This window comes from Stegostoma tigrinum, chromosome 1, assembly GCF_030684315.1.
Source record: "Stegostoma tigrinum isolate sSteTig4 chromosome 1, sSteTig4.hap1, whole genome shotgun sequence".
Lineage (NCBI taxonomy): Eukaryota > Metazoa > Chordata > Chondrichthyes > Orectolobiformes > Stegostomatidae > Stegostoma > Stegostoma tigrinum.
In genome coordinates this window covers 36,012,127-36,035,986 of record NC_081354.1, presented here as the reverse complement: position 1 = coordinate 36,035,986, position 23,860 = coordinate 36,012,127, and the positions used below count along the sequence as shown (strand labels likewise).

Below are 23,860 nucleotides of genomic sequence, written 5' to 3'. Positions count from 1 at the left end.
TATTTTCTAAATGTTGAGAAAATTCGAAAAGCAGAAGTGCAAAGGGATCTGGGAGTGTTGGCCCAGGATGCTCTAAAAGTTAACTTGCAGGTAGAGACCGTGATTAAGAAGGCGAATGTAATGTTGTCGTTTATCTCAAGAGGGTTGGAATATAAAAGCAGCGATGTGCTTCTGAGGCTTTATAAAACTCTAGTTAGGTCTCATTTAGAATACTGTGTCCAATTTTGGGCCCCACACCTCAGGAAGGACATACTAACCCTGGAGCGTGTCTAGCGGAGATTCACACGGATGATCCCTGGAATGATGGGTTTAACGTATGATGAACGGCGAAGAATCCTGGGATTGTACTCATTTAGAGTTTAGAAGGTTGAGGGGAGATCTAATAGAAACTTACAAGATAATGTATGGCTTAGAAGGGGTGGACACTAGGAAGTTGTTTCCATTAGGCAGGGAGACTAGGACCCGTGGGCACAGCCTTTAAAATTAGAGGGGGTAAATTTAAAACGGAAATGAGTCGACATTTCTTCAGCCAGAGAGTGGTGGGCTTGTGGGATTCATTGCCATGGAGTGCGGTGGAGGCCGGGGCGTTAGATGCCTTCAAGGCAGAGATCGACAAATTCTTGATCTCACAGGGAATCGAGGGCTACGGGGAGAGTGCAGGTAAGTGGACTTGAAATGCCCATCAGCCATGATTTAAATGGCGGAGTGGACTTGATGAGCCGAATGGCCTTACTTTCACTCCTATGTCTTATGGTCTTTCATTTAGGTTCTGTCATGTTTTGTGTTGACTGAAAATTGCAGGAAGTGACACTGGCAAATCTGGGAACTTAGTGAACAACAAGGCTGACAGTCTATTTAGAACATAGAACATAGAACAGTACAGCACAGACAGGCCCTTCAGCCCACAATGTTGTGCCGACCATTGATCCTCATGGATGCACCCTCAAATTTCTGTGACCATATGCATGTCCAGCAGTCTCTTAAATGACCCCAATGACCTTGCTTCCACAACTGCTGCTGGCAACGCATTCCATGCTCTCACAACTCTCTGCGTAAAGAACCTGCCTCTGACATCCCCTCTATACTTTCCACCAACCAGCTTAAAACTATGACCCCTCGTGCTAGCCATTTCTGCCCTGGGAAATAGTCTCTGGCTATCGACTCTATCTATGCCTCTCATTATCTTGTATACCTCAATTAGGTCCCCTCTCCTCCTCCTTTTCTCCAATGAAAAGAGACCGAGCTCAGTCAACCTCTCTTCATAAGATAAGCCCTCCAGTCCAGGCAGCATCCTGGTAAACCTCCTCTGAACCCTCTCCAAAGCATATTTCATTAATAAATAACAGTTCTTTGTTGTGCAATAAACTGAGGAATGACTGCGAAGGATATTATAGAATAGAGTTGAATCAGAAATAGAAATTAAATAAACAAGTGACAAGAGAATGGATCAGAGGAAGAAAAAATCAAAATAAATTAAGTTTTAATAGATTGCCAGAGCAATTTACATCATGCAAGAATGTCCATGGTTTCAGTTCACTAGCCTCTACTTTTTGGAGCATGTTTAATTGTTAATTATTGTGAAATTTGATAGTTACTTCAAAATCACCGGGACATTAATGGCGATCTATTGTTTCTTGAGAATTAACAGTGGAATGGGGTAGGGTGTCCAGTAATCATAGATCATAGAATCCCTACAGTGTGCAAACAGGCCCTTCGGCACAACAAGTCCACACCAACCCTCAGAGCATTGCCCCCAGACTAATCCCCCGTAACCATTCTAATCTGTATATCCCTGAATTTGCTGTATGATTAATGCCCTAAGATTAATTTGTGCATTAATTTTACTTACTCTTCAAGTGATCTGGGCCAATATGTATTTTTTATTAATAAAGTTCAGTTCAATATTTGGGGATACCAAACACTCCCAAACTCTGTAACATAATACCATGTGAAGATTTAGAACAATTTCCGAGACTTAAATAAAAATATTTAATAATTGATTATTAAAAAAATTACATTTAACTTTGTTTACTCTGACTGCCCGTGTTTTCCCCAGCATATTGTTTGGAATTGGACTAAGAAAAATTTGCAGTTAATAATGGAATCGTAGACGTCTTCAGGTCAGACTGTCGGCACACAGTTGGGTGACTCCTAAACATTTTTTCAGTTGTATACCTGCATTAGTTTCCAGACCCCACACCTTCCATGAAGATAAATCAGTGGATAAAATTAAATCCCCCTTCTGTAGGTTCACTTGGGGTTGCCAACTCTGATTAGTTGCATTACTGGAAGTTTTGTCAGGTAACATCTAATCACATGGTGTTCTAACCGCACAATATTCTGACTAACAAGGACAACAACTATATTTCAATATAGATAACACTTCTAACGTTTCATAGCTGAATCAGCCAAAATTTGACCTCAAGCCAAAGGAGATGTGGGGCCAGCTGACCAAATTCTTGGTCAAAGGGCTTTATTTTATGTAAGGTGGTAAAAACAGAGAGGGGTCAGAGGGGTTCATTGAACAAATTCCACAGCTTAGTTCTGCCTTTAGTTCTTCAGATTCTATCAATTAAAAGGTGACAGAAGTGGACAAGAGGCAGAGTTGGATAAACACAAAAACAGAAATTGGAGCAACTGAAAATTGTGGCAGCATTGTTTCTTCACATGGCTACCCACGCTTGAAGTGTCCTAGGTTAAACTTGACCTACATTCCACCAATTTTGATCAAATTTACATCTTTTCATAATCATTATGATGTGCCCAGCTGCATTGTTTAGCCATCCAAACGTCCAGCCTGAGGGTCTGATGATTTTGACTGACTTTTGCTGTTGTAACGTTTGCGGAAGAGCCATGGTGTGTTTTTGGAAGAGTTTTAATGATTTGTTGTATTAGTATGGGAGTGTTGTGACAATTGGAAGGACTAATTGAGGGTGAAGATTCCACAAAGATTCCCATTTCCAGTCAGGGCAAAGCACAACACATGAATACTAAAGATAAGGGTAAAGCTGCTTCCAGTGATTTTTAGCCAGCAGTGGCAAGTGGGTGATTTATCGTGACCTCATCGAAGATCCTTGGCCATCTCGGGCGCCAGCATCACTTGACTCATTTCATTCCTTGTGATATCGAGGACCACGATTGGAAGTGCCGTAGGTTATTGAGTTTGTAACACCCTGGCTGTAATCTTGAAAACTTATTCTACAGCACTAGCTGTGCTCCTAGCCAAGCCCAATAGATCTACAACATTGGCTGCTACCTGACAATGTGAAAAATGACCACAAAAGCAGGATGAGTGCAATTTGGAGAATTATTGTCCCATTACTCTACTTTCAGTGATCATCAAAGTGGTGCAGGTTGTTGACAGTTGCTTTACGCAGCACCTACGTGGCATTAACCTGTTCACATGTACTTGTGTTGGGTTTACCAAGTCTATTTGTCTCCTGTTTTCATTCAAGCCCAAATACAGACAAACAAGCTGAGTTCTGCTTGGTGGGGTGCAGCTGAGGGGTAGCACGGTGGCTCCGTGGTTAGCAGTGCTGTCTGACAGCACCAGGGACCTGGGTTTGATTCCAGCCACGGGCGACTGTCTGTTTGGAGTACATGCATTCCTCACATCTGTGTGGGTTTCCTCCAGGTGCTCTGATCTCCTGCCATAGCCCAGAGATATACAGGCTAGGTGGATTGGCCAAGCTTAAAGGCCCATAGTATCCAAGATATACAGACTAGGTTGTTTAGCTATGTGAAATGCATGGTTACAGAGATAGGATGGGAAACTGTTCGCAGGGGTGGTGTGGACTCAGTTGGCCTTATGGCCTGCTTCCCCACCCTAGGAAATCTATGATCTCTGATCCAAAGAGGTATGGGTGACAATACTGGCAGCATTTGACAGTGTGTGGCCTCAAGCAAACCCTAGTAAAAATTTGAAGTCAGTAGTAATCTGGAGTGAAGTTTTCACTTAGTGAAGTCATGGTTACCAAGATGGTTGTGGTTGTTGGAGGCCAATCATCTTAGCCCCTGCATGTCACGATTGCATTCGTTTAGGCCAGTGTCCCATCGAGCCATATTCAGCAGGTTTATCAATGATCTTTCCTTCCTTATAAGATCCAAAGTGGATGTCCCCACTGAAGATGTTTGTCTACTGATACTGAAGTGGTTATAGTATAACCCAAACAATATTCAGACTTGGTAACAAATTCTTTAGTAAATAATATTCACACCATGCAGGTACCAGGCAATGAACGCCTTCCAAAAAAAGGGTTTAACCACTTCCTTATGGTTATACAAAGGCCCCTCACCATCAACATCCTGGGGTTTGCCGTTGATTGAAAATTTGACTGGGGCAGCTGTGTACATAGCATAGAAAAGCAGGTCAAAGGCTGGGAGTTCCACAGCAACTCACCACTTGACTCCACAAAGCTTGTTTGCCATCTGCAAAGATACAAGTCAAGAAATACTTTAGCCTGTTCTCACCCAAGTAGCAGATTCATGGGAATGCTACTGTCCTCAAGCTACCCTCCAAGCCACCATGCTGACTTAAATAAAGAAATCCCTTCTTTGATCAACATGGTTTCAAATTGTTTTACAGCTAATTAAGTAGTTTTGAAGTGTTCTTACTGGGAATAGTACTGACATTTTGAGCATATTAAGCTCCCGCAAATGTGTTAATGACAATATTCTGTTTTGTGCTGTATTTGAGGTTTAAATATCTAAAGCTCCAAGGATAACTTGTCCTTTCTTTAAAATTGTGCCATTGGGTTATTCATGCTCTCCTGGGAGATTGCAGTGTTTTAGTTTAAGATCTCATCCTAAAGAATGTACTTCCAACAGAGCACCAATCATTCAGTAATGTGCTGGAGTGGCAATCTTGATATTTATGCTCAGATCCGAGAGGCTATAACTTTCATGCTCAGAGGTTCAGATATTCCCTTTCTCACAATCATTATGGATAGCTTACTCCTGCTCCTGTTTTCTACATTTTATGTTTCCAGAACTTGGGGGCGAAGCAAAATAAGCCAAGTCGGATACCGCAGCTTTACATTCTCTCCTACTATTTCACTTTTCCCCTGTATCATTTCAGTTACTAAAACAGTAGTACGGTATTTAATCAATCATTTGATCATGTCCATATTGTCCATGAAACTGATGGCTGCCTCATCCCATACAGCTTTGTAAGTTTCTTAAACTGCTTTTATTTCTGGAAACCTCTGGAACATCTGGTAAGGAACAATGTGGACTTCTATTTAACAGGTGATGAATGCTATCTTTTGCAGGCCAGCCAACATTGTTGCCTGGAGCCAGATTTTAAAAAAGCAAGATGTCTATAAATCTACTAGAATTTCTGGCATCTCAAATGTATATTTGGGTTTCAATGTTATTCATGCACTATTAAATATTCCAAAATGGACAATCATATTGCTAAATGTGCTAATTGCTGACAGTTCCCAACTACTAATGTTGCAAGTTAATTTGGACCATCAGTGAAGCGCTTGCAACATCTTTGTCCTTTGCTACCACCATCATTGACTTGCCCCGCTTGAAGAACTGAGATTTTACAATAGGTCTTGGGAACTAACTTTTGCAATGTGTAAAGCTTCCTCTAACAAATCAATAAAGAAAGCGATTTGCAGGTATTCAACAGTACTTTTTACAGCAATTAATTAATTTCTTTAACATTGCAGCTCACTTACAAAGCTGTGAAGCTAACAAGCCTGTATCCTGAGCATGTTCCTCTATATTAGTGAAACTCAGACATTTTGCTAAGCAGGAGAAAAAGCTGAACAGTTTACAATTTTGCAGTCTCAGACATATCTTTGACAACACCTAGCAGGGCAAAATCACCAACTCAGAGGACTTGGAACTAATGCTATTTACATTACTCATTGCTAAGCCAGTGACACCCACACTGGCTCATCGACATTAACTGGATGGATGTTGGTCACACATCAAAAAACATTCTGTGCGGTGAACTGCCTACTGCATCACTACCTACTAGGCATTCATAATTCCATGAAACATACCTACAATTGAGATATAACAGTGGCACAGATTGACCTTTGAAGCTAACTGCTTGGAGAGACAAAGGAAAAATCAAGCATAAATGGAAAACTCAGCCAACCAGAAATAAGGTCTAGAGAAAACAAATCAGTGACCCTATGCCTTCTCAATCCATCATCTTTGACAACAGCAAATGTGGTAGAGACTGCCATGTCAGAATGTGGCTCCTGAGTCTCACAAGGTGATGTTTAACAGAAAGTTGACCACCATTGGCACAAATAAATCAACTTAAGAAACTGAAGGTTGTTAAAGGATTTACTTACCGTCTTTCCAAGTCCTGACTGGTACTTGAAAGCTGAACTTCCGGCTCAGACAGGGACTGTGCTGCAAGACCTCCCTCACCTGGCCAAGTACAATCCCCTATTGATATCCAAGGCAACTTTGTAATCCATCCTCAACATACTCAGATGTTTCTTCACCAAAGACTAATAGATGGGTTACTAAAATATGACAATAAAGGTATGAGATTTATCCAGATCTTATACCAGGACCAAACTGAGCATCCAACAAGAGAAAGGGACAATTGGACATGGTTCAAGTGAAGAGAGGACTATAACAAGATTATTGCCATCAAAATGATTAAATCTGTAGTTAAATATTCAAATACTTGGACGTACTTCCAGGAGCAAAATTTGGAGGCAGGAGCAAACGTTTGATATGTTCACAGCACTATTTGTAGGACTTCTTCTGTTCTGCAAGATTTTCTAAATTTTAATTGATTTTTAATCTGTGTTGAATAAGAACACCAAAAAGGCAAAACCAAGGTAGTTAGAAGAAATTCTTTAGAAGAAACTAGAATGAAGATTGAAGTCGATGGTATCATACTGAATCGGATAGCTAAGTTGTTTCTTCAGGGCGTATGATAATAGCTAAGATGCTAATTTGATTCAGAAGTTAGAAGGAGGATTGAGATAACCAGAAATAATTTTTTGACGATAATAGGTTTGTAATAGTAGGGGATTTTAACTTTTCAAACATAGAATGGGACTAACATAGTGTTAACAGCTTGGATGAGGAGGAATTTAAATGTGGTCAAGAAAACTTTCTCAATTAATATGCCCCTACTAAAGAAGGGACAAAACTTGACCTTCTCTTGGAAAATAAGCAGGACATTGAGGTGTTAGTAGAGGAGCACTTGGGACCAGAGGCTAATACTATTAGTTTTGAAATAGTTATGGAAAAGGATATGCCTGATTCATAAGTTAATGTTCTAAATTTTGATGGTATTAGACATGGAACCTTCAAGAGTTGATTGGGGAAGGTTGTTTACAGGTAAAGGACCATCTGGCAAGTGGGAGGCTTTCAAAAGCGCATTAATGAGAATTCAGGGATTGCACATTCCTGTTAGTATGAAACGCAAAGCGAGCAGGAATAAGGGACACTCGGTGACTAAAGATATTGAGGCTGTGGCCAAGAAAAAAGAAAGAGGCATATGTCAGGCAACTGGAATGAATTGGATCCCTCAAGATTTATAGGGAGTGCAGGAGTACACTTAAGAGAGAAATCAGAAGGGCAAAAAGGGGACATCAGATATCCTTGGTAAATAAGGTTCAGGAAAATGCCAAGAAATTCTACAAGCACATTAAAGTAAAAAGAGCAACTAGGGAGAGAACAGCTCCCCTTTAAAGATCAGCAAAGCCATCTGTGTGTGGGACCACAGGAGATGGGGGAGATCCTAAACATATATTTTGCATCAATATTTACTGTAGATGAAGGCATGAAAGCAAGGGAACTCTGTAATGAATAGTGATGTCTTGTAAGAAGTCCACATTACAGAAGAGGTGTTGGAGATCTTAAATCATAAAGGTAGATAAATCCCCAGGACCTCATTAAATGTATTCCAGGACATTGTGGGAAGCTAGGGAACAAATTGCAGGACCCTAAGCAGATATATATGTGTTGTCAATAGCCACGGGTAAGGTGCCGGAAGATTGGAGGGTGGCTAATGTTGTGCCATTATTTAAGAAAGGCTGCATGAAAAAATCTGACTTCAGTCATGGGGAGGTTGTTGGGAGGGATTCTGAGAGACAGAAACTGCATGCATTTGGAAATGCGAGGACTGATCAGGGATAGTCAGCATGGCTTTGTGCATGGGAAGTTGTGTCTCACAAACTTGATTGAGCTTTTTGAAGAGGTGACCAAAAAGATAGATGAAAGCAGAGTGGTAGACGTCGTCTACATGGACTTCAGCAAGGTCTTCGACAACGTTTTGTATGGTAGTCTGGTTAATTAAGTTAAATCACATGGGATCCAGGGGGACCTAGCCAATTGGATACAGAATTGGCTTGATGGTAGGGGACAGATTGGTGGTCGAAGGTTGTTGTTCAGGTAGGAAGCCTATGGTTTGCAGTGTATTGCAAGGATTGGTACAGTTGTTCATCATTGAAATAAACTCTTTGGATGAGACGAAAAGAGACATGGTTAGTAATTCTGCAGATGACATCAAAATTAGCAGTGTAGTGGACAGCGAAGAAGGTTATCTTGCATAATAGGAACTTGATCAACTTGACCAATTGGCTGAGGAGTGGCAGATGGAATTTAATGTAGGTAAACATGAAGTGTTGCACTTTGCCAAGACAAATAAGAGCAGGACTTACACAGTTAATGGTAGGACCTCGAGGAATGTTCTCGAACAGAGGGGCCTAGGGCTGCAGCTACATAATTCCTTAAAAGTGGTACCGCAGGTAGACAGGGTAGTGAAGAAGGTGTTTGACACGCTTGCCTTCATTGGTCAGAGAAGTTGGGACATAAAGTTACAGCTGTACAAGACGTTGGTAAGGCTACATTTGGAGTACTGCGTACAATTCTGGTTGCCCTGCTATAAGAAAGATGTTATTAAAATGGAGGGGGTGCAAAATAGGTTTTACAAGGATGTTAACAGAGTCTGGAAGGTTTGAGTTATAAGGGGAGGCTTCAAATGCTCAGACTTTTTTCCCCAGAGCATTGGAGGCTTGGGGTGACTTTAGAGGTTTATAAAATCATGAGGTGATCGTAAGGTGAATAGCCAAAGTCTTTTCCCCAGGTTAGGGGTCCAGCACTAAGGGGTGTAGGGTTAGAGTGAGAGAGGCAATATCTAAAAGGGAATGGAGGGGCAACTTTTTCACACAGATGGTGATGCGTTTCTGGAATGAGCTACCAGAGGAAGTAGTGGAGGTAGGTAAAATTACAACATTTAGAAGACAGTTTAAGTGTGTTCAAGAAAACTTGCTCAATCAATATGTAGATGGCCCTACTAGAGAAGGGGCAGGTACATGGATAGGAAATGGGCCAAATGCTGGCAAATGGGACCAGTTCAATTTTTATGAGACCTGGTCGGCCTGGTTGAGATGGGCCGAAGGGCCTGTTTCCATGCTGCACAACTCTATAATCCTTATATGCGTACTAGAATTTGGTTTTCTGGCAGCATTCTACCCAAAATCCTTGGAGGTTAACATCTAGCACAGATAGCATTTACAACAAGCTGTCAGCTGCAAACATGAGTTTTAACATTAACAATATAAAAACTCAAGCTTATAACAAGGAAACCACATATAAGATGCTATGTTATGTACACTTTTCTGTATACTTCAAAAACCCAGACAATGAGTAACGATCTCTTGAATAAAACAGAGGCCTTTAAATTATGAATCTAAGATGTGTGCTAAAATTTCCATATATACAAAGTAAGACAAAGGAAATGGTATTGAAATTGCAAGAGCAAACTGAACTATAAAGTAACTTCCAGAAAGAAAGTGTCAGTATTTTGGCCATTTGATTTGAACTGAAACCCTACAGAGGTCTCTTCTAAAGGAAAAAGTGGAGAGCAGCAGAAAGCGAAGTCAATCTAGATATTGTTAAATAGTGGATGTCCCAAAGTGGTTGCAGATAAGCTTCAGTGCATGTCTGAAGATGGCGCAAGACAAATTGTAAGAAACGCATCTTTTTGTATCCTTTAGTTTTGGACTATGATATATAAAAGGAAGATACCGCACTAACCCAAGGAGATGGCTACAGTTGTGAAAGTAATGTTTACAAAGACCCATTATGAGTTATGTACAGTGAGATGCATTTTTCTTGGAACAGTGAGTGCAAAAACAGACAAGCTGAGCTGATGGGCCAAGAACTACAGGAACAGTTATTTGACAACAACCTTTTTGACCCAGTGACCTTATGGCTTGCATGGAGCAAGTGAAACAGAGAAACATCCAGCCTCAAAATGGAAACATCAAAAACGTCTCTCTACAAGTGTGGAGATACCAGGAAATCCCCAATAACAACTAACTGCCATCCATTTGCCGTTTCCTGCAAATTCCTTGTTAAGGAATAAAATGCCTTCGAAGACAGTACAAGAGAGCATCTCAACCAGTAAATGAAAGAAACTGCCAGTTGCAAACAACCTTGTGTTAATACCAAGAAGTTAAAAGGAGTTGACAGAAACTTAATCAACTCATTGACTCCTGTGGTTCAGACAAGTGCTATCAAATTGTGAATTTTTTTAAAATTTCCTTTTCCGCCCTTAATGTCCATGTCTCGATGTTTTAGTGTACTAATGAGAGGGGGAATTTAGGAAGGGACAGAGTTTAAGTTGTAGAGAGTTGTAAGTTGGCACTTCATATTTCTTAATCGTCATCAGTTAAAGAAATTTTGCTCGCAATAAGCGGTCATTTTCTTGTGAAGTACAGAAACCTCGTGAGCATTTTCTTTTCAATAACAAAAACAGAAAGTTGCTGGAAAAGCTCAGCAGTTTTGTCAGCATCTGTGTAGAAGAAATCAGAGTTAGCATTTCATTAACTCTGAATTTTTTTCACACGTGCTGCCAGACTTGCTGAGATTTTCCAGATACTTCAATTTTTGTTCCTGATTTACAGAGTCCACAATTCTTTTGGTTTTTATTGATCACTTACTTTTAACCTGGGTTTGTCAGTCAGGTCAGAAGAGGACTTTGCTTAGTTTGACTTAAAACTTTTCATACTTCTGATGACTCTGGGAATAGTGGGACTCCATTTCCAGTTTACTACATTGGAGAACTGTGGCAAAATGAATGTGGCATTCAGTGATACCGGGTTTCCTGACAGGAATAGCTGCGAGCAGCAGCACATGTTTTGGAAAAATCCAAGATAATGAAATGTGAGGCTGGATGAACACAGCAGGCCAAGCAGCATCTCAGGAGCACAAAAGCTGATGTTTCGGGCCTAGACCCTTCATCAGAGAGGGGGATGGGGAGAGGGAACTGGAATAAATAGGGAGAGAGGGGGAGGCGGACCGAAGATGGAGAGTAAAGAAGATAGGTGGAGAGAGTATAGGTGGGGAGGTAGGGAGGGGATAGGTCAGTCCAGGGAAGACGGACAGGTCAAGGAGGTGGGATGAGGTTAGTAGGTAGCTGGGGGTGCGGCTTGGGGTGGGAGGAAGGGATGGGTGAGAGGAAGAACTGGTTAGGGAGGCAGAGACAGGTTGGACTGGTTTTGGGATGCAGTGGGTTGGGGGGAAGAGCTGGGCTGGTTGTGTGGTGCAGTGGGGGGAGGGGACGAACTGGGCTGGTTTAGGGATGCGGTGGGGGAAGGGGAGATTTTGAAACTGGTGAAGTCCACATTGATACCATTAGGCTGCAGGGTTCCCAGGCGGAATATGAGTTGCTGTTCCTGCAACCTTTAGGTGGCATCATTGTGGCACTGCAGGAGGCCCATGATGGACATGTCATCTAAAGAATGGGAGGGGGAGTGGAAATGGTTTGCGACTGGGAGGTGCAGTTGTTTGTTGCGAACTGAGCGGAGGTGTTCTGCAAAGCCCCAACTGCATCCCTAAACCAGCCCAGTTCGTCCCCTCCCCCCACTGCACCACACAACCAGCCCAGCTCTTCCCCCCCCCCCCCCCCCCACCCACTGCATCCCAAAACCAGTCCAACCTGTCTCTGCCTCCCTAACCGGTTCTTCCTCTCACCCATCCCTTCCTCCCTCCCCAAGCCGCACCCCCATCTACCTACTAACCTCATCCCACCTCCTTGACCTGTCCGTCTTCCCTGGACTGACCTATCCCCTCCCTACCTCCCCACCTATACTCTCTCCACCTATCTTCTTTACTCTCCATCTTCGGTCTGCCTCCCCCTCTCTCCCTATTTATTCCAGTTCCCTCTCCCCATCCCCCTCTCTGATGAAGGGTCTAGGCCCGAAACGTCAGCTTTTGTACTCCTGAGATGCTGCTTGGCCTGCTGTGTTCATCCAGCCTCACATTTCATTATCTTGGAATTCTCCAGCATCTGCAGTTCCCATTATCTCTGTTTTGGAAAAATGCAGCTTTCTTGTTGACTTTTTTCCTCTTGAAATCTTTAATTGCTGTAAAAATCAATAGACATCTAAAATCGGTGTTCTAGCTATAGAAATCTTAAATAAAATCCGAAAGAACTGCGGATGCTGTAAATCGGGAACAAAAACAAAGTTGCTGGAAAAGCCCAGCGGGTCTGGCAGCATCCGTGCAAGAAAAAACAGGGTTAACGTTTTGGGTTCAGTTCTGAGGAAGGGTCACTGAACCCGAAATGTTAATGTTTTTTTCTTTCACAGATGCTGCCAGACCTGCTGGGCTTTTCCAGCAACTTTGTTTTTGTTGCTATGTAAATCTTACTACTTTTAGCATCATGTTTGGATCATATATATCGGTACAAGCAACAAAAAAATAAAGAACTGCAGGTGCTGGAAATCTGAAACAAAAACCAAAATTGCTGGAGAACTTCAGCAGGTCTGGCAGCATCTGTGGAAAGTAGAGTCCATGTTTTGCATTCAGTGACCCTTCTTCACAATTCCGTTTACTCTTCAATTTACTGATGATATAAAGATACATAGGTAGACTGGTAATGTGAAGAATATCTGATATCTGCAAAAAGATATGAATAGGCTAAGTGAGTAAGTGAAAGTTTAGTGAACGGTGCGAAAATGAGGGTACCTGTTTTAATATGAAGAGTAGAAAAACAGAATACTACTGAAATAGAGGGAGACTACGGAGTGCTATAGTGCAGTGGGATCTGGAGGTTCTTGCACATGAAGGTTAAATGTCAGCACAGAGGTACAGCAAAAATTGGAAAGTCAAAAGGAATGTTGGTCTTTATTGCAAGACACACAACTGCAAAGATGGAAAAATCTTGTTACAATTATACAGGGCATTGGTGAGACAACTGTGTACGGTTTTGCTCTCATAAAAGAGGGTTGTACTTGCATTGGAGATAGTTCAAAGAATGTTTCCTGGGGTTAATTCTGGGATAAAGGGGTTGTCTTATGAGGAAAGATGAATTAAGTTCACTATGCTCATTGGAATTTAGAAGATGATAAATAATCATATTGAAACCTACAATATAATGAGAGGGTATAACAGTTTTAAAGGGTGCATGTAATGAGGAGGATGTTTCTTCTCACTGGTAACATCATTTTGAATTTGGGAGTGCACTTTCAAAATACATGGTCTCCCATTTAAGACAGTTATGAGGTGGAATATCTTTTTTTTTCTTTGGAATTCTGTACTTGAGAGAGTTGTGGAATCTTAGTTGGATAGATTTTTGATCAATGTGAGAGTCATGGGTTCTGGAGGACAGGCAGGAAATTACAGTCTGCACCACAATTGGATCAACCTTTATTTAGTTGAATGCTTGGTTGGGGCAAGGGGTACAGGTTGCAGAATTGAAGATCCGGATGACCTACACCGGCTCCCCTTTTATTCTTATTCTTATTTAACACATTTGACACAGGTGCTCTATTGCATCTGTGAATGCAATAGAGCACCTGTAGAATCTATGAACTTAAACAGGAAGCTCAACTAACTGCAGAGATGCAATTCACTGTTGTGTCATTTGCAAATTTATATAATATTCATTCATGACAACTTATGCAGTTGCAAAGTTTAGGATATTGTGGCTTCAGTCGTGTTGGATGATTTTAAGGAAGTCATGAAATTTCATTGGTACAGTAATTTCAAATAGTTGAATATTACACTCACTTTATGAACAAATTCTTTTGGAAACGTGAAAAATCAGAAATCAACAGATTTATTTTGGATATTCTATATAAAACTGTTCAAGTTAAACGGACAGATACTTTTATGTTATTGTAGAATTTGTTTAATTACAATATAATGTTTAATTATTTAAATGTGCTTATACAGTTTAGATCTCTGAAATTGACAATGTTAAAATAAATTCTGTTACTATTCAGGAGTATTGAGAAGAGTTTAAAAAGTTTGGATCAAGATACTCCAGCAAAAAGGAAAAAAACACATCAGAATTATCAATCAACTTCATATTTGATAGGAAAAAAAGTGCCACATACACTACAGACCAAGACTACGGAGTTTGAGAACACAGTTTTTTACATTCCAGGTGTAGATGTAAAGGTAATAAGGGGAAGCTTATAAACTACGTTTAAGAGAAATAATAATTGCTTGGTTTATGTTTATTTTAGAAAAAATGTTATTTTATATTAATATTATTTTTAAAACTTGTAATATAAAATCATCTTTGTTGGCATTCCATTCCACTATTTTACTTTGTATGTAGGTAACATTGAGGAGGCAGGCATTCAGTTTAAAATCTTCTGTTTTCTTTCTTTGAGGGCAAGTGGGATTTATTGTTCATTTAAGATGCAACTAATTATTTATATAAATACAGCTACGGTGTTTTCACACAATTCTACTTTTAATGCAGGCGTGCTTTAAAAATGCATTTGCATTAAGCTGGCTTTATTGAGTCTGTAATTTTTTAATGACAATTTCCAGACTTAGAGAGGAGTAGAGAATAGTCAGAAAATCGGCTGAATTTTCAGAGTCATGAAGACTCCACAAACCTTTACAAATATTGAGTGGGACACAAACCTGGAAGTCAAAATTCAATTTCAGACATATTTTCGTAGCATTATGATGCCTGGCTTTTCCACGATTTAACATAATCAAAGTTTGGGCTTGAAGGAAGAGAAGGTGTTGTTGTGAATTCACAGATTGATTGAAAGGCTTAATAAATTACAAAATGATTTTGTGAGGTGATAACAACTTGAAGGGATTTACATGTATTGAATTGGCTTTCATGCATGAAACAATTTTTCTGTAGCAAACTTTGTAGTACATGTTTAGAATGTCTTTATTGATAATTTCTTGATCTCGCAAGGAACTAAGGGAGAGTGCGGCTAAGTGGAGTTGAAATGCCCATCAGCCATGATTAAATGGCAGAATTTACTTGATGGGCCGAATGGCCTTACTTCCACTCCTATGTCTTACGGTCTTAATCTCAGCATGGTCCCTGAGGTCTGCCTGAGCTGGTTGCTAGCCAATTTATTACAGAAGTTGGGAATGCAAAGATAGTGGGTGACTGGGGCACTAAGTTCATGTAGGGGCTGTAATGGACTGTGGGGATGAACAAGGATCATAGGTTGGTACTAACCAGGACTGAAAGGTCATTAGAGGGGTGTATGGATTGCAGTTTGCCATGCTGTTTCCTGCAGGGAATACAAAATAGAGAAACTAATTGCATGGATTTCAGTTTCAGCATATCAGTTCGATTCCATTTTTCGTTGACATTTTGTCAGATAATATTACCAATTATTTTGTCTGGGTTCTTTCTAGCATTACTGAAAAATTAGTTGATTAAAATATTATAAATGATTTTATTTTAACAGTTACATTACAATTCCAAAACACTAAAGACAGATTCTCCAAATACCTCCAGAGGATCATCTTTGCCAAGAACTCTGTCTAAAGAATCCAAACTGTATGGTATGAAAGATAGCGGTCCTTCCCCTGCATCCACTACTAATTACAACAAGGCTAACTTCCTGCTACCTCCCCCTCCCCCACCTTTACCATCAGGTATACAATTTATGGATTTCTATTTTTATAGAAATAGAACTTTACAATTTTGTATTTTGTGGAGATTAAATTGGTAAAGTTGTTGCTTTGCATAGTACAGCATGTAACATATTATAGATATTTAATTTTAGGAGAACAGAATGCAGTCAATATTGTTGCAAGTAATATGTTGAAATAGCATGTGTCATGACTGTAATAGTGCTTGCATCATTGCTAATGTTTGTGTGAATTTGCCTTGTTTTGCAATTTAAATGGCTTATCAAATAGTACAAATATCATGAAAGTAACCTTCAAGAAGCTTACAAACATCTGTGCTTCTATGTAATGAAGTACATTGATATTTAAATATTAATTCAGCCTTTTATGAGCTTTTATTCTTTCTTTTTGGTAATGAGATAAAATGATTTTTGTGACTTGTTCTACAAAGCTTAGGCAACATGTATACCTCAGATTGTAGGGACAACAGAACAAGGAGAGTAAAGAATGCAAAAGACTTCATAAAATTATAATAGAAAATAAGTTGTAAGCAATTATATTTAAATTGTTTTATTTTAGAATGTTAAAAGTAATCCCATTTAGTTTCTCAAGTCTGATGTGGTTAATTGCTTTGAAATTAAGATCACGCATTGCACGCACTGAGTTTTATGGGACCCTGTGGGCAGGAGCATGAACCTATAAATTTGGACCCTGCGCCCTCACGAGTAAGTCCGTGTCCAGTCCAACTATGCTGTCCCGTTCATGTTTTTACAGGCAACATAAGAAGTATCATATGGGCTGCCAATCTTTGGCCCAATTGAGGCCTAAAAACAGTTACTGCTCAGTTAAAGGCCTTAACCCATCACAATTCTGATATAGTTGGCAGCAGGAATGGCTGTCATCTATCATGAATCTTGATATCTTTTAACCCTGTGCGTTGCTGACCAGTGAAGTGGTGAATGTTGCATCCTTCCTGTGTCATTCAGTGAACCCTGATTCTGCCGTTTTAACTTACCATTTTCAGATAACCCTGTCATCCTAGCTCAAGTGGGATCTTGAATGTACTTGAATAGCTAAGATCATTGCTGAACTCAACTCCTTGGCCTATCTGCAACCCTAATCACCCCCCTCACTTGGTGATGCCACTGTGCCACTGGACTCCAATTGACTAACAGCTCTGTGAGGTAGTCATCCTCCTATTGATGCCTCATACTATTTAACAGACCATCACTGAGCAGAAATCAAGCTGGACAAGTTAGCTATGTGAAGTTGGACTTGTCTGCAGGGAGCCCACCCCCATTGTGAATTCCAGCCTCTTTAAATTTCTATAGAAACATACTTCCCACTGAAGTAATGACTTGGTACAACTTGTGTTTCTCACATTATCTCAAATGTTCCACGGTTAACATTTGCTGACTGGACCTAGCATTTCCTTAATGTGGGGTAGGCTTTTAATTCCAAAAGTGGACAGTATTTTAAATTTTGGTTTAAACCTTATGTGCTGTAAACTGTCAGAGTATTCCACTGGTGGTTTCCAAATTTACTGCTATTATTGGAATTCTATTAATTCTTTTTGTGTTACAAATATAAAAAGATCATGTTTCAGATTATCTTGACAATAATGAGTAATTCTTGCAGCTAAAGGAAAAGGGAGTGGAGGTGTGAAAACAGCAAAGCTTTATGCTTGGGTTGCTTTACAATCTCTTCCTGAAGAAATGGTGATTAGTCCATGCCTGCTGGACTTCCTAGAAAAAGCTCTGGAAACAATTCCTATTACTCCAATTGAAAGACATTATACAGGTATCTCTTAATAAGAGAAAATTTCTTCTCTCTTGGTCTATGCTAATAACATTATACAGGTATCTCTTAATAAGAGAAAATTTCTTCTCTCTTGGTCTATGCTAATAGTAGTGAACAGCCCAATGGGTCTCTCTTAATCTAACTTGAATCTTAGCTATTTATTTTGTAATTATGCTCTGTATTTTAGAGTTGTAAAGCACGTAAACAGATTCTTTGGTCCAACTCATCCATGCCAACCAAGTTTCCCAAACTAAACTAGTCCTATTTGCCTGCATTTGGCCCATATCCCACTAAACCTTTTCTACTCATGTACCCATCCAGGAGTCTTTTAAATGTTGTAACTGTACCTGCACCTCTCATTTCCTCTGGCAGTTTATTCCACACACCAACACGCTCTGTGTAAAAATGCTGCCCCTCAAGTCACTTGCCCCTCTCACCTTAAAAGATTTAAAAATATGCCCCATAGTTTTGAACTCCCGTACCGTGGGGAAAAACCTTTGCTATTTACCTTATCTGTACCCCTTCATGATTTTATGAACCTCCATAAGGTCACCATTTCTCACGTTACTGTGCATTTTAGATATTTTATCCTGTAAATTACATTCAATCCTTGCCTTATTTTGACACCTTGGTATTTCAGGTGTGGATTTGATAAAATGTTCCTTAATCCAAGTTTACACCTTATTGATCATGAAATAATTTCAGCAGCACCATGCCTTTCACATCACAAGCTTTGCTCCACAAGAATGTGGAGTACATGTCTTGAGTTTCTTGAATCTATGTACATACATAAACAATTTCCCACTATCTGCTGGATGAGAAAGTAGTAATTTGAATTGCCTAAATTTACCTGACATCTACAAATTTCTTTATTGTCAAACCTTGGAATATGTTCTGATAACATTTGCATATTTGAAAGTAGAGATTCATTTCCTTTTCATTTGTAAGTTTTAAAGTACCCACCCAATAACTGGAAGAATGATCATTACTCTTTACCTTTCAACTATCTATTCTAAAGTAGCTTGGTAGAATGTGCAATATGAAAGACATTAACAGCCTAGAATCTGACCTGTTCTTATAGCTACTCTATTTATATGACACATTCTTAAAGACAGGAAATATGACAAGCACGGAATGAAGGTGTCAAGAAAGCTTCTAGAATACCTTGGCCATGCATAAAGTTTTTCTTGTGGTCACATACCGACTAGAATCTATTTCAATTGCCAAAAAAGTCAGGATTATCCGAGGCCTGTGACTTGACTGCTGCTTGTGTGCAGTTTGATTCCCTGCAAGCCAAGGAACCCAGTCTGTGCAGAAACTGCTTACCCTGACTAACCTCATTAACAGTAAAGTAAGTGTAAATGGTTGCTCTGAACAATACATGACATCACTTAAATGGGTGAAGTAATTATGGGCAGAAGATGAAGTTGTACACATTTTCTCAGCAGATCCCTGGAAGGGGCTACAGGCTAAGAAATTTAGTGTTGCAGTGGTTGTCAGCCATTGTGTGCCCATCTGATCATTGGGAGGGAATCAGCAATGACTTGACACAAAAGTCTGACCTTTAGATGTTGTTGCTTAGCCAAGTCAAGACAATCAATCTTCTGTCCATACTTTACCCTTTGGATACTGCCGCTACAGCTGGAATTCTGTGTGGAACCCTTCTGACCTGTGAAATGGCAGGCCACTAAGGAATAAGCCACTACTGGTGCCAGTGAAACAACTTCTTGTGGTGTTGTTCCTGGAGGTACTTCATGTCCCTCATCCAAAAGCTCTAAGGTAGAACTTCAAAAACTGCTACCATACTGCAATGAAAGCTGCAATAGTGTAGCTTTTGCAGTCCATACTGCATTAGAACGGAAATGCAGATTAAAATTCAAGTTAGCAAAGGTCATGAAAGCTGCATTTGACCAGGTAGGGCATCGAGGAGCCCAAGCAAAACTGGAATCAATGGGTATTGGGGGCAAAATCTCTGGTGGTTGGAGTCATACCTGACACGTAGGAAGATGGTCATGGTTGTGGGAGGTCAATCATCTCAGCTCCAGGACATCTCTGCAGGAGTTCCTCAGGGTAATACCCAAGCCCAACCATTGTCAGCTGCTTCATCAATGACCTTTCCTCTGTTAAGGTCAGAATTGGAGATGTGCTATCATTGGCGAGCAATGTTCAGTGCCATTCACAACTCCTCAGATACTGAAGCAGTCCATGTTCAAGTGCAACAAGTTCTGGACAATATCCAGGCTTGGGCTGATGAGAGGCAAGTAACGTTCGTGCCACAAAAATGCCAGGTTATGACCATCTCCAATAAGAGACAATCTAACTACTACCCTTTGTCTTATAATGGTGTTACAATTATTGAATACCTGACTATCAACATCCTGGCATTTACCATTGACCAGAAACTCAACTGGACTCACTACACAAACACAGTGGCTACAAAAGCAGGTCAGAAGCTAGGAATACTGCTGTGAGTAACTCACCACCTGTCTCCTGAAAGCCTGTCCATCATCTACTAGGCACAAGTCAGCAATGTGATTGAATACTGTCCAATTGCCTGGATGAGTGCAGCCCCAACAATACTTAAGAAGCTCAACACCATCCAGAACACAGCAACCCACTTCATTGGTTCTGGATCCACAAGCATCCACTCCCTCCATCACCAAAGCTCAGTAGCAGTAGTGTGTGCTATCTACACGAGGCACTTCAGAAATTCACCAAATATCCTCAGACAGCACCTTCTAAACCCACTTCCATCTAGAAGGACAAGGGCAACTGATATATAGGAAAACCATCACTTCCAAGTTCCCCTCCAAACCACTGCTCATCCTGACTTGGAAATATATCATCATTCCTTCACTGTCTCTGGGTCAAAACATTGGAATTTTCTCCCTAATGGCATTGTGGCTCAACCCAAAGCAGGTAGACAGCAGCAGTTCAAGAAGGCAGCTCACCACCACCTTTTCAAGGGCAGCTAAGGACAGGCAATAAATACTGACCAGCCAGCGATGCCCACATCCCACAAACGAATATTTTTAAAAATGACTCCCTAAATGCTAAACACAAAATAAACTCCTGAAAGGTGATTCCCAGTGATTCTTGTTATTTATTTTGATACCTTTCTTAGGTATTTAAGTTGTGAATGGCACTGAACATTGCTCGCCAATGATAGCACATCTCCAATTCTGACCTTAACAGAGGAAAGGTCATTGATGAAGCAGCTGACAATGGTTGGGCTTGGGTATTACCCTGAGGTAAAGATGTCCTGGAGCTGTATATTTAAGTTCAGTTTGGCCCGTGTATTTGTCACCTTGCATGCAGAATGTTTTGTTTAGTAATGGACTTTCCTCTGACCTGAAAAAGTCACGTCTTTCTTTGCTGAAACTGCTTACGATAATTCAATAGGCCTCATTAGTAAACTGTCTCTTTCTGCATCTTTCTCCTTCCATCATTGTTTTATTTCTGCTCTTGAGATCTGGATTGAAATGCTGAGAATTATTTATGACATTTATAATTCCACCAAGTATATATAAAGTTTGACATGTACATCACAGCTATAGTTTATAATTAATTGTAAACTTTCATCAGTGTTGGATCCTAACTTTTGTCTGTTCCATGAAAGATCAAAGCAAACCAAAATTTTAAATTGGTATTCTGTGACCAAATAAATTATAGAGATCAGTTATCTCAGTTAGCATGATGACTAGAATAAAGCAAATAGAGCACCCATTTTAGCTGTGGTAGTCCCTGGAGTCTCTGCCTCCTTGCCTCAAGCTTAAGAGTTGTTATCCTCAAGTTATTCTACTTACCTTTCTCAAATGGAGAGAGATATCTACAGTCCTTTGCTGACAATGGGTCCATTACATTACCTCAGTTTACTGAAACAAAAGATGTGTTATTGCTAATGTTTTTCATCTTGCATCATCAAAAATGCCAAATTTGAAAAGATCATAACAAATTATACAATACGTGGAAAACTGGCAAATTGACTCTGATTAGTTGAAGCTTTGCCAGAGACGAAGCAAGTCTGTTTTCAGCAATATTCAAGTTCTATACTGTTGAGGGAATAATTTTGTCACAAGATCAGATTCAAACAGCAATATAATTTTTACTGCTGACTAATTAAATTCCCTCTAACAGCTCTAAGCTCCCAAGATGAAGATGTGGGTCAGTTTGACGTTCCTGAGCCATTGGAAGAATCAACAACGTCTCTAGTATCATCATCTACCTCATCGTATTCTTCATTTCCAGTGGATGTTGTTGTATATGTGAGGGTGCAGGTAAGCATCTTATCACTTTTCATTTTTCCTGGAATGAATATAAAGATTGCTCAGGAGTAAAAATTTGTTAAAACATTAAATTTTAATTCATTTTACTTTAGAACATAGAGCTGTACAGGAACGGACCCTTTGACCAACATTGTGGTGCTATACATGACACCAAATGAAACCAATTCCTTCTGCCTGCTCTTGGTCCAGATCCCTCCGCCACCACCTCGCCCCTCACATCTCCTTTGAACATTTCCCCCCTCACCTTAAATGCATGCCCCCAAGTATTAGACATTTCAATTCTGGGGAAAAGATTCTGACCGTCAACCCTATCTATGCATCTCATAATTTTATAGACTTCTATCAAGTCTCCCCTCAGCCTCTGCCACTCTACAGAAAATAAACTGAGATTTTCTAGCTTCTCCTTTATAGTTTATACCCTGTAATCCAGGCAGCATCTTGTAAACATCTTCTGCCCCCTCTCTAAAGCCTCCACATTCTTCTTGTAATGTGGCGCCCTGAATTGAACACAATACACAAAGTGTGATCTGACCAAAGTGTTACAAAGCTGCAATATATCATCTTGTCTCTTGTACTTAATTCCTTGACCAATAAAAGCAAGCATAGCATGCATCGCCTTTACCACCCTATCTACTTGCATGGCCACTTCCAAGGAGCTATTGTCGTGAACCCAAAGTCCTTCTGTACTTCAGTGCTGTTCAGGGTCCTGTTAACAGTATACTTTGCTTTAGCATTTGATCTCCCAAAGTGTAGCACCTCCCGCTTAGCCAGATTAAACTCCATCTGCCATTTCTGTGCGCATATCTGCAACTGATCTATATCTCGTCGTGTCCTTTGACAACATTTTACACTATCTACAACTCCACTTATCTTTGTATCGTCAACAAACATACTAATCCAAGTCATTTGTGTGTGTATATATATCACAAGCAGCAGAGATCCCTGCAGTTCACCATTAGTCATGGACCTCCAGCTTGAAAAACACCCTTCTGCCGCTGCCCTCTGCCTTCTGTGAGCAAGCCAATTCTGAATACAAGTGGCCAAGTCACCATGGATCCCATGCATCATAATCTTCTGGATGATTCTACCATGAAGGACCTTTTCAAAAGCCTTACTAAAATCCATGTAGACAACTGCTCTAACCTTATCAATCACCTTTGTAACCTCCTTGAAAAATTCAATCAAATTAGTAGGACACAACCTGCCCAGTACAAAGCTATGATGACTGTCCCTAATTGGGCCATGCTTTTCTAAATGCGTGTAAACCTATCCCTAAGAATTCTGTCTGATAGCTTCCCAACCACTAACGTGAAACTCACCAGTCAATAGTTTCCTGGATTATGCCTATTTCCCTTCCTGGACAGAAGAACAAAATTGGCTACTCACCAGTCCTCTAGGATCTCTAGGCGAGCGAGGATACAAAGATTTAGGCCAAAGCCCCAGCAATCTTGCCTCTCTCAGTAATCTGAGGTAGATTGGGCCCTGGAGACCTATCCACTCTAATGTTCTTCAAGAGACCCACGCCACTTCTTGATCTCAAAAATGCCCTAGCACATTAGCATGCTCCACACCCACCTCCCTGTCCTCCATATCCTTCTCCTGGGTAAATGTGAGTACAGAACCGTAGTTATCCTCTTGATTTAAATGTATGTACAGAATGCCTTTGGATTCTCTTTACTCCTACTCATGGCCCCTTCTTTCTCTCCTAATTCCCTGCTTGGGTTCTTCCCTGCTATTCTTATATTCTTCATGGCCCTGTACGATCTTAGCTTCCTAAACCTTACATATGCTGCTTTTACCCTTCTGACCGAATTCACAACCTTCCTTGTTATCCAAGTGTCCCTTATCTTGCCATCCTTGACATTCCTCCTTACTGCCAGTGCTGTACTCTGATCAGTCTTAGAACAACTCCAACATGCCAACTGTGGACC

At 40.3% G+C, this 23,860-nt stretch overlaps 1 protein-coding gene across 4 annotated transcripts in view; it reads left to right on the top strand.

Annotated features, from left to right (window-relative positions):
- kiaa1109 (KIAA1109 ortholog) overlaps nucleotides 1-23,860 on the top strand; it is a 438,508-nt gene that overhangs the window by 365,998 nt on the left and 48,650 nt on the right. For all 4 annotated transcript variants that reach the window (XM_048546322.2, XM_048546500.2, XM_048546414.2 and 1 more), the window contains 4 exons: nucleotides 14,226-14,403; nucleotides 15,678-15,867; nucleotides 17,482-17,643; nucleotides 21,781-21,920. In XM_048546322.2, coding sequence (XP_048402279.2) covers nucleotides 14,226-14,403; nucleotides 15,678-15,867; nucleotides 17,482-17,643; nucleotides 21,781-21,920 — 670 coding nt within the window. The remainder of the gene's footprint in view (nucleotides 1-14,225; nucleotides 14,404-15,677; nucleotides 15,868-17,481; nucleotides 17,644-21,780; nucleotides 21,921-23,860) is intronic.